At 50.4% G+C, this 14,916-nt stretch overlaps 1 protein-coding gene and 1 non-coding gene across 4 annotated transcripts in view; both read left to right on the plus strand.

Annotated features, from left to right (window-relative positions):
• RPTOR (regulatory associated protein of MTOR complex 1) overlaps window positions 1-14,916 on the plus strand; it is a 241,393-nt gene that overhangs the window by 156,377 nt on the left and 70,100 nt on the right. For all 3 annotated transcript variants that reach the window (XM_038741988.1, XM_038741989.1, XM_038741990.1), the window contains exons 17-19: window positions 174-314; window positions 10,655-10,772; window positions 14,188-14,328. In XM_038741988.1, the coding sequence (XP_038597916.1) occupies window positions 174-314; window positions 10,655-10,772; window positions 14,188-14,328 (400 nt within the window). The remainder of the gene's footprint in view (window positions 1-173; window positions 315-10,654; window positions 10,773-14,187; window positions 14,329-14,916) is intronic.
• LOC119922087 lies at window positions 8,377-8,483 on the plus strand. Its single transcript, XR_005448625.1, has one exon. It is a non-coding gene; the product is annotated as a U6 spliceosomal RNA (small nuclear RNA).

Raw genomic sequence — 14,916 nt, forward strand, 5'->3', positions numbered from 1 at the left:
ATGAATGAATGCCTTACCCACGGCAAGGTCACAGTCTAGAGGTCGTTACCAACCGCTCCCCCAGCCGACATCTCCGGCCCTGGAGTCGGTCGGACGCGGGGGCCCGGCCGGGAAGGGGGGGGGTCCGTCCACGTCGGGGGGCCCGGCAGTAAGCGGTCCCGTGTGCCACTCAGGTCCGCTGCTCGGCCGTCTTCGCCCTGGGCACCTTCGTGGGCAACTCCGCCGAGAGGACGGACCACTCGACCACCATCGACCACAACGTGGCCATGATGCTGGCGCAGCTCATCAACGACGGGAGCCCCGTGGTCAGGAAGGTAAGGCTGCTGGCGGGCCCACCCGCAGTCGATCCGTCAGCCCGACGCATTATCGGAGCTCTGGACTAAGCGCCTAGGGCGGTACAGTCGATCAGTCAATCAATCAGTTGTATTCATTGAGCGCTTACTGTGTGCAGAGCACCGGACTAAGCGCTTGGGAAGTCCAGGTTGGCAACATCTAGAGACGGTCCCTACCCAACAGCGGGCTCACAGTCTAGAAGGGGGAGACAGAGAACAAAACCAAACGTATTAACAAAATAAAATAAATAGAATAGATATGTACAAGTAAAATAGAGTAAAATAAATAGAGTAAAATAAATAAATAGAGTAAAATAAATAGAGTAGATATAACTTGTTGAGCACTTACTATGTGCCAAGCACCGTTCATTCATTCATTCATTCAATCGTATTTATTGAGCGCTTACTGTGTGCAGAGCACTGTACGAAGCGCTTGGGAAGTAGAAGTTGGCAACATCTAGAGACGGTCAATACCCAAGAGTGGGCTCACAGACTAGAAGTGGGAGAAAAAGAACAAAACAAAACATATTAACAGAATAAAATAAGTAGAATAAATATGTACAAATAAGAGTAAAATAAATAGAGTAGATATAACTTGTTGAGCACTTACTGTGTGCCAAGCACTGTTCATTCATTCATTCATTGTCGTATTGAGCGCTTACTGTGTGCAGAGCACTGGACTAAGCGCTTGGGAAGTCCAAGTTGGCAACATCTAGAGACGGTCCCTGCCCACCAACGGGCTGATTCCTGCCCTCAAGCCACGGAGTTGGTAGACGCGATTCCTGCCCTCAAGGTGCTTACGGTCCAGAGGAGGAGACAGGTGTGAAAATCAAATCGCAGATCTTCTCACACGTTGCCGTGGGACCGAGGGTGTACCGATCCAAGTGCAGTGATGTCGCAGAGGGGACGAGTCGGAGAAATGAGGGCTCGGCCGGGCGAGCGCTTAGTACGGCGCTCTGCACCCAGGCAGCAAGCACTAAATAAATGCCACTGATTTAGGATTCTTGGAGGAGACGTGAGGTGTCAGCAGCAAAGATTGTGATATTTTTTTGCTTGTGGTATTTGCTATGTGCCAGTCACTGTTCTGAGCACCGGGGTAGAAACAAGCTAATCAGGTTGGACACAGTCCATGTCCCTCGCAGGCTTCATCCCCGTTTTCCAGATGAGGGAACTGAGGCCCGGAGAAGCAAAGTGACGTGCCCTTGGTCACGCAGCAGGCGAGCGACAGAGCTGGGATGAGAGCCCAGGTCCTTCTCGCTCCCGGACCCGAGCTCTCTCCGCCAGGCCACGCCGCCCTTCGTGCCGCCGGGGTGCGAGGTGGAAATGTAACCGGACGCCATCCATTAAACAGCTCTGCCGTTGATTTCGCGGCATTTTCACTTCAGAGCTGGGGGACCCGGCCCGCAGAGTTGAGACGGTTTACCCACCTCCACCCACCTGGGTGGTTGGGTTCGGAGGCCGTGGCAGTCGGTCAGCGACTGATATTTACTGAGCGCTTTCTGCGTGCCCAGCACCGGACTAACCGCTTAGGAGACGACAGTATAACAGCGTTTCGATACAATCCCTGCCCGCAGTCTAAAGGGAGAGACAGACATTCGTAGAAATCATTAAATTACAGATTTGTACCTAGGTGCTTTGGGGCCGAGGGAGGGGTGAATAAAGGGTTCGGGGAAGGGCTCTTGGAGGAGATGTGCTTTTAATAAGGTTGTGAGGGTGGGGAGGGTAATCGTCTGTCGGATATGAGGAGGGAGGGCGGTCCGGGGCAGAGGAAGGAAGACATGGACGAGATTGAGGTACAGCGAGTAGGTTGGCGTTAAAAGACCGAACTGCGCGGGCTGGGTTGGAGTAGAGAGCAGCAAGGTCAGATAGGAGGGGGCAAGATGATTGGGAGCTTTAAAGCCGCCGCTGAGGAGTTTCTGTTTGATGTGGAGATGGATGGGCAACCACTGGTTGTCTTGAGGAGAGGGGAAAGGTGGCCTGAACGTTTCTGTGGACAAATGAGCCGGGAAACAGAGTGAAGCGTGGACTGGAGTGGGGAGAGAAAGGAGGCAGGGAGGTCCGCGAGGAGGCTGCCACGGTAATCAAGGCGGGATCAGATAAATGCCCGGATTAGCATGGTAACACTTGAATGCCCTCCGTCTGCCCATCCGCCAAGCTAGCTCTCTTCCTCCCTTCAAGGCCCTACTGAGAGCTCACCTCCTCCAGGAGGCCTTCCCAGACTGAGCCCATTCCTTCCTCTCCCCCTCGTCCCCCTCTCCATCCCCCCATCTTACCTCCTTCCCTTCCGCACAGCACCTGTATATATGTATATATGTTTGTACATATTTATTTATTTTACTTGTACATATCTATTCTATTTATTTTATTTTGTTAGTATGTTTGGTTTTGTTCTCTGTCTCCCCCTTTTAGACTGTGAGCCCACTGTTGTGTAGGGACTATCTCTATATGTTGCCAACTTGTACTTCCCAAGCGCTTAGTACAGTGCTCTGCACACAGTAAGCGCTCAATAAATACGATTGATTGATTCAATTGGGGAGGAAAGGGTGGAGTTGCAGGCCGCACGACAGGGTTTAGTGATGGATTGAGTGAGAGAGAGGAGTCGAGGACAACGCCGAGGTCACGGGCTCGTGAGACGGGAAGGATGGTGATTGCCGTCTACGGCGATGGGAAATTGAGGGGAAGGACAGGGTTTGGGAAGATGAGGAGTTCTGTTTTGGCTACTTGGGAATCCACTGGACTTCCACCTAAAAATAATACTGATAATGACTGTGGTATTTGAGCATTCGTCGTACGCTAAACCCTGGGGGAGTAGATGCAACCCAATCCGTTGCTTCAGAGTGGATTCGGGGGGCCGGGGGTCAGCACATGACTCCGTCTCCCGTGCAGTTGGCCACGGTTTCTGTTGTCCTAATTCGAGCCGACGTGACTTTGAAACAAGTCCCTGGGTGTACAAATTGGGACGTCCCCCTCCGTCCCTCCCCCAAATTGACTGGATTTAATTGGACTAATCTTCTCCATTTTCAATTAAACCAGTCCCCCAGGGCTCCTTTTCAGCGGCTCTTACCTGTCTTCAAGCGTCTCTTCTTCAGCGGCATTATCGAGCAGCACTCCCGGCAGGGGTGGGGGGGGTCTGCCGGGAGATGATAATTTGTTACCAGACGGACCCCCGCTCCGCAGGCGGAAGCCACTGACTCGGGAAGATTTCTTCATTAACGGCCTCTCTGTCTCCCTGCTCCGTCTCCTCGTAATCCCGTCCGGAGGAGGGGTTTTGTTCTCCTGGCCGCTGGGGGATTGCTCCCAACGGGGCCCAAATTCCGATCCGGAGAGGAAATCGAAGCCATCCCCTGGGCCGGAGAGCGAGGGTCGGTTCCTGGGATCCGGCCACGGATCAGTGCGGCCCAGTGGATAGAGGCGGAGGGCCCGGATTCTGATCCGTTGGGTCAGGACTGTCTCTAGATGTTGCCAACTTGGACTTCCCAAGCGCTTAGTACAGTGCTCTGCGCACAGTAAGCGCTCAATAAATACGATTGAATGAATGAATGTATCCCAGCCGTGCGATCTTGGGGAAGTCGCATCATTTCTCTGGGCCTCAGTGACCTCATAATAATAATAATAATGATAGCGTTTGTTAAGCGCCTACTTTGTGTGAAGCACTGTTCTAAGCGCCGGGGGAGATACAAAATAATCAGGTTGTCCCACGTGGGGCTCACAGTCTTAATCCCCATTTTACAGATGAGGGAACTGAGGCACAGAGAAGTGAAGTGACTTGGTCGAAGTCACACAGCTGACGAGCGGCAGAGCTGGGATTAGAACCCAAGACCTCCGACTCCCAAGCCCAAGCTCTTTTCACTGAGCCACGCTGTTTCTCTGTTAAATGGGAATTAAGTCTGTGAGCCCCGTGTGGGACATGAACGGTGACCAGCCTGATTAGCTTGTATCCACCTCAGCGCCCAGCACATAGTAAGCGCTTAACAAATACCATTAAAAAATATATCAGGAAGCAAGCTTTTCTTCCTCAGAGGAGGCACACCCCCTTTCAGCTCCTTTAGGAGACAAAAAAAATTATTGCCTAATGAGGCGTTCATCTACGAATGAAAAATCCCACACACGAAACCCAAGTCTGCTGTGTGACCTTGGGCAAGTCATTTCACTTCTCTGTGCCTCAGTTACCTGTAAAATGGGGATTGAGGCTGTGAGCCCCACATGGGACCGAGATTGAGTCCAGCCCCATTTGCTTGTATTCACCCCGGCGCTTAGCACAGTACTTGGCACATAGTAAGCGCTCAATGAATCCCACTATAATAATAATAACAGATACCATTATTATTATTATTAAAAAATATATAAGGAAGTAAGCTTTTCTTCCTCAGAGGAGGCACACCCTCTTCAGCTCCTTTAGGAGACAGGAAAAATTATTGCTAAATGAGGCGTTCATCTACGAATGAAAAATCCCACACACGAAACCCAAGTCTGCTGCGTGACCTTGGGCAAGTCACTTCACTTCTCTGTGCCTCAGTTACCTGTAAAATGGGGATTGAGGCTGTGAGCCCCACATGGGACCGAGATTGAGTCCAGCCCCATTTGCTTGTATTCACCCCGGCGCTTAGTACAGTACTTGGCACATAGTAAGCGCTCAATGAATCCCACTATAATAATAATAGTAACAAATACCATTATTGTTATTATTTAAAAATATATAAGGAAGCAAGCTTTTTTTCCTCAGAGGCGGCACACCCTCTTTCAGCTCCTTTAGGAGACAGGAAAAATTATTGCTAAATGAGGCGTTCATCTACAAACGAAAAATCCCACATCCGAAACCCAAGTCTGCTGTGTGACCTTGGGCAAGTCACTTCACTTCTCTGTGCCTCAGTTACCTGTAAAATGGGGATTGAGGCTGTGAGCCCCACATGGGACCGAGATTGAGTCCAGCCCCATTTGCTTGTATTCACCCCGGCGCTTAGTACAGTACTTGGCACATAGTAAGCGCTCAATGAATCCCACTATAATAATAATAATAATAACAAATACCATTATTGTTATTATTTAAAAATATATAAGGAAGCAAGCTTTTCTTCCTCAGAGGAGGCACACCCTCTTTCAGCTCCTTTAGGAGACAGGAAAAATTATTGCTAAATGAGGCGTTCATCTACAAACGAAAAATCCCACATCCGAAACCCAAGTCTGCTGTGTGACCTTGGGCAAGTCACTTCACTTCTCTGTGCCTCAGTTACCTGTAAAATGGGGATTGAGGCTGTGAGCCCCACATGGGACCGAGATTGAGTCCAACCCCATTTGCTTGTATTCACCCTGGCGCTTAGTACAGTACTTGGCATATAGTAATGAATCCCACTATAATAGTAATAATAACAAATACCATTATTATTATTATTATTAAAAAATATATAAGGAAGCAAGCTTTTCTTCCTCAGAGGAGGCACACCCTCTTTCAGCTCCTTTAGGAGACAGAAAAAATTATTGCCTAATGAGGCGTTCATCTACGAACGAAAAATCCCACATCCGAAACCCAAGTCTGCTGTGTGACCTTGGGCAAGTCACTTCACTTCTGTGCCTCAGTTACCTGTAAAATGGGGATTGAGGCTGTGAGCCCCACATGGGACCGAGATTAAGTCCAGCCCCATTTGTTTGTATTCACCCCGGCGCTTAGTACAGTACTTGGCACCTAGTAATGAATGAATCCCACTATAATAATAATAATAACAAATACCAATATTATTATTATCATCACCAGTTTTCCAGCACTGCTCCCCTGGATACTAAGACACCTCTTTTCCCTCCCCAATTTCTGGACAAGGCCCTGACCTCCAGTCTAAGCCGGGGAAAACTGGGGCCGCCACATCAGGGCCCCAACGCCCATCTCTCCATCGTGGCTCTGGGGGGTTTAGGGGGAGCTGGCGAATCACGACCCCAATCAATCGATCAATCAATCGTATTTATTGAGCGCTTACTGTGTGCAGAGCACTGTGCTAAGCGCTTGGGAAGTCCAAGTTGGCAACATATAGAGACAGTCCCTACCCACCAGTGGGCTCACAGTCTAGAAGGGGGAGACAGAGAACAAAACCAAACATACTTACAAAATAAAATAAATAGAATAGATATGTACAAGTAAAATAAATAGAGTAAACATCATCATCATCAATCGTATTTATTGAGCGCTTACTATGTGCAGAGCACTGTACTAAGCGCTTGGGAAGTCCAAGTTGGCAACATATAGAGACAGTCCCTACCCCCCAGTGGGCTCACAGTCTAGAAGGGGGAGACAGAGAACAAAACCAAACATACTAACAAAATAAAATAAATAGAATAGATATGTACAAGTAAAATAAATAAATAGAGTAATAAATATGTCCAAACATATATGCATATATACAGGTGCTGGGGGGAAGGGAAGGAGGTAAGATGAGGGGGATGAGGGGGAGAGGAAGGAAGGGGCTCAGTCTGGGAAGGCCTCCTGGAGGAAACCGGGGCTGAGGGGTTTACGGGGAGGAGGCGAATCACGACCCCAATCGTGGCTCAGTGGAAAGAGCCTGGGCTTTGGAGTCAGAGGTCATGGGTTCAAATCCCAGCTCCTCCAGTTGTCAGCTATGTGACTTTGGGCAAGTCACTTCACTTCTCTGAGCCTCAGTGACCTCATCTGTAAAACGGGGATGGAGACTGTGAGCCCCCCGTGGGACCACCTGGTCACCTTGTAACCTCCCCAGCGCTTAGAACAGTGCTTTGCACATAGTAAGCGCTTAATAAATGCTATCATTATTATTATCCCCCCGGAAACCAGGGCCTACCGCATCCCTCCTCTGTGAAAGGGCGGGATGCATTCTCTCTCCCCCCGAATACTCCTCCGTCTTCATCACGGTCGCGACAGCGTGAGTTGCGCTTCTTGGGAGCGTGCGTTCTGAATCCCCCATGAAATATTCATGGGTTACTGGAAACCTGAAGTGTTCTGGCGGGCCCTGGGGAGGAAGCGCTTAGGGGATGTCGAGGAAGAAGCATTATCACCTCCCTTAATGAGCGGAGAACGACTTCCTCTCCAAAGTCCGCTAGCCGGAGTACCGACGAGGCGCTGCACGGACGAGTGGGAAGAGTCACAGGGGTCGAGTCCCCGTTTTACAAATGAGGGAACCGAGGCACAGACAGGAAAGAGCCCGGGCTTTGGAGTCAGAGGTCATGGGTTCAAATCGTGGCTCCGCTCCTTTCATTCATTCATTCGGTTGTATTTCTTGAGCGCTTACTGTGTGCAGAGCACTGTACTAAGCGTTTGGGAAGTCCAAGTTGGCAACATATAGAGACGGTCCCTACCCAACAGTGGGCTCACAGTCTAGAAGACTGTCTTGTCGGCTGTCAGCTGTGTGACTTTGGGCAAGTCACGTCACTTCTCTGGGCCTCGGTTCCCTCGTCTGTAAAATAATAATAATAATAATAATAATGGCATTTATTAAACGCTTACTATGTGCAAAGCACTGTTCTAAGCGCAGGGGAGGTTACAAAGTGATCAGGTTGTCCCTCGGGGGGCCCACAGTCTTCATCCCCATTTTACAGATGAAGGAACTGAGGCCCAGAGAAGTGAAGTGACTTGCCCAAAGTCACACAGCTGACAATTGGCAGAGCCGGGATTTGAACCCGTGACCTCTGACTCCAAAGCCCGGGCTCTTTTCCGCTGAGCCACGCTGCTTCTCTAACGAGGATTAAGACTGTAAAGCCCCATGGGGCAACCTGATTACCTTGTATCTACCCCAGCGCTTAGAACAATGCTTGGCACAGAGTAAGCGCTTAACAGATACCAACATTTATCTTTATTTTAGGGGCTAGAGCTCCGCCCCCTTCACTTTTCAGCGCTTAGAACAGGGCTTTGCACATAGTAAGCGCTTAACAAATGCCATCATCATCGTTATTATTCTCTGGCCCTCGGTGACCTCATCTGTAGTGTGGGGATTGATATCGTGACTCCCTAGACCGTGGCCAGTGTGAAGACTTGGTATGATGATGATGGTATCTGTTAAGCGCTCACTGTGAGGACACTGAGGCCCAGGTGCTCGCTTCGGCAGCACATATACTAAAATTGGAACAATACAGAGAAGATTAGCATGGCCCCTGCGCAAGGATGACACGCAAATTCGTGAAGCGTTCCATATTTTTGGCCCTACTGAGAGCTCACCTCCTCCAGGAGGCCTTCCCAGACTGAGCCCCTTCCTTCCTCTCCCCCTCGTCCCCCCTCCACCCCCCCATCTTACCTCCTTCCCTTCCCCACAGCACCTGTATATATGTATATATGTTTGTACATATTTATTACTCTATTTTACTTGTACATATCTATTCTATTTATTTTATTTTGTTAGTATGTTTGGTTTTGTTCTCTGTCTCCCCCTTTTAGACTGTGAGCCCGCTGTTGGGTAGGGACTGTCTCTATATGTTGCCAACTTGGACTTCCCAAGCGCTTAGTACAGTGCTCTGCACACAGGCGCTCAATAAATACGATTGATGATGATGATGATGAGGGACGTGACTTACCCAAGGTCACACAGCTGACGGGGATTGGGCCGACCTGCCCATACCCCGCCTACCCCAGTGCTTGACACATAGCCCTTACAAGTGAGGGAAGCAGCGTGGCTCAGTGGAAAGAGCCCGGGCTTTGGAGTCAGTGGTCATGGGTTCAAATCCCGGCTCCGCCAGTTGTCAGCTGGGTGACTTGGGGCCAGTCACTTCACTTCTCTGGGCCTCAGTTACCTCATCTGTAAAATGGGGATTCATTCATTCATTCAATCGTATTTATTCATCATCATCATCATCATCAATCGTATTTATTGAGTGCTTACTCTGTGCAGAGCACTGTACTAAGCGCTTGGGAAGTCCAAGTTGGCAACATCCAGAGACGGTCCCTACCCAACGACGGGCTCACAGTCTAGAAGGGGGGAGACAGACAACGTATGGACAGGTGTCAAGTCATCAGAATAAATAGAAGTAAAGCTAGATGCACATCATTAACAAAATAAATACAATAGTAAATATGTACAAGACATAGGTTAGGACAGGGAACACTTGGACAGCGAAGTGGGAAGGTATTTACCTAGGAAAACAAATCATCATCAATGGTATTTATTGAGCGCTTACTGTGTGCAGAGCACTGTACTAAGTGCTTGGAAAACAAATCTAGGTCAAACTCTATGAAATTGTTGGTCCATCTGGAGATTGCTACTGAGCACTTAGTACAGGGCTCCACACCCAGGAAGCGATCGACTGTGAGCCCCCCGTGGGACAACCCGATCGCCTTGGAACCTCCCCAGCGCTTAGAACAGTCCTTTGCACATAGTAAGTGCTGAATAAATGCCATCATTATTAGTATTAAGTGGGGGAGGCAGGATTAGAACCCACGACCATCTGGCGCCCAGACCCGTGTTTGATCCGGCACGCGGTTCTCCTCGGTTAGCCAGTCTCCCCCTGTGAACTGTCAGCCCGCTGCGGGAAGGGAACGGATCTGCTATTTGGTGGGGCACCTTGTCAGGGACACAGGCCGATCCTGTAACCTTGGGTAGGGACTGTCTCTATATGTTGCCAACTTGTACTTCCCAAGCGCTTAGTACGGCGCTCTGCACACAGTAAGCGCTCAATAAATACGATTGAATGAATGAATGAATCCCCATTTTACAGATGAGGTAACCGAGGCCCAGAGAAGTGAAGTGACTTCAGAGAAGTGATGATGATGATGATGAGCGGTTGCCATTTTCAACCGTGTCTTCTAGGTCCATCCGCTGCACTGTGAAACAGTCGTTTCCAATCAATCAATCAATCATATTTATTGAGCGCTTACTGTGTGCAGAGCACTGTACTAAGTTCTTGGGAAGTACCAGTTGGCAACATATAGAGACAGTCCCTACCCAACAGTGGGCTCACAGTCTAGAAGGGGGAGACGGAGAACAAAACCAAACATACTAACAAAAGAAAATAAATAGAATAGATATGTACAAGTGAGATAGATAAATAAATAAATAAATAAATAAATAAATAAATAAATAAATAAATGCATTAAGTAATAAATATGTAAAAAAAAAAAACCCAAACATATATAGATATATACAGTTTCCAACTGGCAACATTCCGGGCCTTGGCCACGGACTCTTCTCCCTGCCAGCCGGCGCCTCGGCTTCTGGTGGCCAGAGAGTCCGGCCCCCCCTCGCCCCGGCAGCCTTCGTTCGTCGGAGAGCCCCTCTCCGGCCAGCCGCAGCCGCCCCCTCTCTCATCATCAATCGTATTTATTGAGCGCTTACTGTGTGCAGAGCACTGTACTAAGCGCTCTCTCCCCTCTCCTGCAGGAACTGGTGGTGGCCCTGAGTCATTTCGTGGTCCAGTACGAGAGCAATTTCTGCACCGTGGCTCTGCAGTTCATGGAAGAAGAAAAGAACTACCCCCTGCCTTCGCCGGCCACCGCAGGTACGTCTGAGAATAATTGTGATAATGACGGCGGTATTCGTTCAGCGCCTACTCTGTGCCAGGCACTGTACTAAGCGCTGGGGGGGATCCAAGCTAATCAGGCTGGACAACAGTGCGTATCCCACATGGGGCACGCAATAATAATAATAATAGCATTTATTAAGCACTTACTATATGCAAAGCACTGTTAGCGCTGGGGAGGTTACAAGGTGATCAGGTTGCCCTCCGTGGGGCTCCCCGTCTTAATCCCCATTTTCCAGATGAGGGAGCTGAGGCCCGGAGAAGTGAAGTGACTCGCCCAAAGGCACACAGCTGACAAGTGGCGGAGCCGGGATTTGAACCCGTGACCTCTGACTCCAAAGCCCGGGCTCTTCCCACTGAGCCGCGCTGCTTCTTAATCCCCGTTTTCCAGATGAGGGGATCGGGCACAGAGGATGAAAGTGACTTGCCCAAGGTCACACAGCAGACGGGGCAGAGCCGGGTTGGGCGCCCAAGGCTTTTGACACCCAGGCCTGGGCTCTAACCATCAGGCCGTGCTGCCTCTCCGTTGAAAATGCCGTTTCCCAACAGAAAATAAATAGTGGTGTAGTAAGTAAGTGCTGGGGATGGTACAAAATCATCAAGTCATGATTGGCAAGTCATATGGCAAAATCATATATGTTGCCAACTTGTACTTCCCAAGCGCTTCGTACAGTGCTCTGCACACAGTAAGCGCTCAATAAATACGATTGATTGATTGATCAAGTCCCACATGGGGCTCCCGTTCCAAGTAGGAAGGACCACGGGGATTGAATCCCAAGGCCCAGAGAAGGGAAGTGACTCGCCCAGGGTCACACAGCAGGCAAGTGGCATCTCCATGCTTCCGGGCCCCGTCCCAGAAACTCTGATGCTTCTGTCCTCTCCCCCGGGTGAACCGGCGTGCTCACACGCTTTTTGGGGGGAAGGGGGGGGTCTTCCAGATGGACTGATGGTTATTTATTGAGCTCCTCCCGGCCGGCAGAACCCAGAACTCGGAGCGTGCCACATGGGCGAGTTGAGGCCCTCCACCCGGCTCTGCCCTCTCCTCTCTCCCTGTTTCATTCATTCATTCATTCAGTCAGTCGTATTTATTGAGCGCTTACTGTGTGCAGAGCACTGTACTAAGCGCTTGGGAAGTCCAAGTTGTCAACATACAGAGACGGTCCCTACCCAACTGCTCGTGAGGTGGCTTTCCTTGAATAATACTAATAATTATTCGTGGCTCAGTGGAAAGAGCCCGGGCTTGGGGAGGTCATGGGTTCAAATCCCTGCTCTGCACTTCTCAGCTGGGTGACTTTAGGCAAGTCACTTCACTTCCCTGTGCCTCAGTTCCCCCTTCTGTAAAATGGGGATTAAGATTGTAAGATTGTAACCTTGATTACCTTGTATCCCCCCAGCGCTTAGAACCGTGCTTGGCACATAGTAAGCGCTTAACAAATACCATCATCATCATCATCATCATAAAGAAATAAATAATAAGGGTGGTCAACCTCCAACATTATTATTATTATTACTTTTAAGCGCTTACTGTGTGCCAAGCACTGTTCTAAGCACTGGGGTAGACACAAATTAATCAGGTCGAACGCAGTCCCTGTCCCATCCGGGGCTCACACTCTTAATCCCCATTTTACAGATGAGGAAACTGAGGCCCAGAGAAGTTGAGCAACTTGCCTAAGGTCTTCTAGACCGTGAGCCCACTGTTGAGTAGGGACCGTCTCTATATGTTGCCAGCTTGGACTTCCCAAGCGCTTAGTCCAGTGCTCTGCACACAGTAAGCGCTCAATAAATACGATTGAATGAACAAATGAAGTGGCGGAGCCGGGTTGAGAACCCAGGTCCTCTCGGCTCCCGGGCCCGGGCTTTTCCCATCTAAGCCGCGCTGCTTCTCCAGCTTCGGAGAGGCCCGGCCCCCCTCCCCCACCGCCCTGTTCTCCCGTTCCCCGTGTAATGCCATTTTGGAAATGGAATTCCGCGGCAAATCCCTCGGGTCAAACCGGCAGGAGGAAAATTGGACTGTGTCCCCGCTGCCGCCGCCGCCAATAATTGAATCGCTCGTTTGTCTGGAGCGGTGAATCACCCCGTCAGGAAGCTGTCTCCGGTTCCCGCGCGCCCCTCCCCTCCCCCAGCGCTCCTCTCCTTGGCATTTTGTCGCCCGTCAGGATCGTAAGCTAAGCGACGTGGGAAGCGCTCAGTAGATAGCTTTGACGGGTCCCAGCCGGTCGGGCGGTCCATCCGACCTTTGGAATGCGTCCACGTCTGCGGGAGGGCAGGTCAACCCACTCGGTCGTTCCCCCCCCCCCCATTCATTCAGTCAGTCGTATTTATTGAGCACTTACTGTGTACTAAGCGCTTGGGAAGTACAAGTTGGCAACACACATAAACTATACACACAAACAACACACACACACACACACACACACAGACCACACTGAGCAGCAACCGTGGGAAGAGGTTTGAAGAGTCCCCAAGTCCAACAACCAGAGTTAAGTCCTTTCCGTGTTCCAAGCACCGAGAATCAATGTCAACCGTATTTATTGAGCACTTACTGTGTACTAAGTGCTTGGGAAGTACAAGTTGGCAACACACATAAACTATACACACAAACAACACACACACACACACAGACCACACTGAGCAGCAACCGTGGGAAGAGGTTTGAAGAGTCCCCAAGTCCAACAACCAGAGTTAAGTCCTTTCCATATTCCAAGCACTGAGAATCAATCAATCAATCGTATTTATTGAGCACTTACTGTGTACTAAGCGCTTGGGAAGTACCAGTTGGCAACACACATAAACTATACACACAAACGACACACACACACAGAGACCACACTGAGCAGCAACCGTGGGAAGAGGTTTGAAAAGTCCCCAAGTCCAGCAACCAGAGTTAAGTCCTTTCCGTGTTCCAAGCACCGAGAATCAATCAGTCAATCGTATTTATTGAGCACTTACTGTGTACTAAGCGCTTGGGAAGTACAAGTTGGCAACACACATAAACTATACACGCAAACAACACACACACAGACCACACTGAGCAGCAACCGTGGGAAGGTTTGAAGAGTCCCCAAGTCCAACAACCAGAGTTAAGTCCTTTCCGTGTTCCAAGCACCGAGAATCAATCAATCAATCGTATTTATTGAGCGCTTACTGTGTGCAGAGCACTGTACTAAGCGCTTGGGAAGTACAAGTTGAACTATTTGGGAAGTACAAGGGCCTAGGCTGTAAGCTCTTTGTGGGCAGGGAATGTGTCTGCGATATTGCCGTCTGGCCCTCTCCCAAGCGCTTAGTCCGGTGGTCCGTACGCAGTAGGCGCTCAGTAAGTACCATCGACTGACTGGGCCCCGGCGCCGAACGCCCGTGGGTCCCCTGAGCGTCGCGTCCTCCGTGTCCTCCGCAGAGGGCGGGAGCCTGACCCCGGTGCGCGACGGGCCGTGCACGCCCAGGCTGCGCTCCGTCAGCTCCTACGGGAACATCCGCGCCGTCGCCTCGGCCCGCAGCCTCAACAAGTCGCTGCAGAACCTCAGCCTGACCGAGGAAGGTGAGCTCCGCGGGATCGGGATGGGGAACCGGGAGAGGGGCACCTCACACCTGCGGCCCCCCCGGATCCAGGCCCGGGGCGGGGGACGGGCACGACACCCCGGGGCTCCCCCGTGTATCCCGCCTTTGCCTTAATCAATCGTATTTATCGAGCGCTTACTGCGTGCAGAGCACTGTAAATGCGGTTCAATAAACTGTCAATAAATACGATTGATTGATTGATTGATCGGTTTAATATCCCGGGTCGGGCCGTCCAGATGCCCAAAGCGACCCCCGTCCCCCTGAGACGTTTCACGCGCCCCCGAGAACTTGCGTCCGGTCTTGAAGTTGGTGGTCACGCAGAGACTGCTGGTGCCTTTCCCAAAGATATTCATTCATTCAGTCGTATTTATTGAGCGCTTGCTGTGCGCAGAGCACTGTGCTAAGCGCTTGGGAAGTCCAAGTTGGCAACCTATAGAGGCGGCCCCTACCCAAAGGCGGGCTCACAGTCGAGAAGGCTGTGCGGGAGAGTGTGTTTCTGTGTGTGTGTGAGAGAGAGTTGAGTTCGTTTTAATCTGGGCAAAGCACTGGGCTGAACGCTTGGGAGAGT

Source organism: Tachyglossus aculeatus, unplaced genomic scaffold (genome assembly GCF_015852505.1).
Source record: "Tachyglossus aculeatus isolate mTacAcu1 unplaced genomic scaffold, mTacAcu1.pri SUPER_34, whole genome shotgun sequence".
NCBI classification, from domain to species: Eukaryota; Metazoa; Chordata; class Mammalia; order Monotremata; family Tachyglossidae; genus Tachyglossus; species Tachyglossus aculeatus.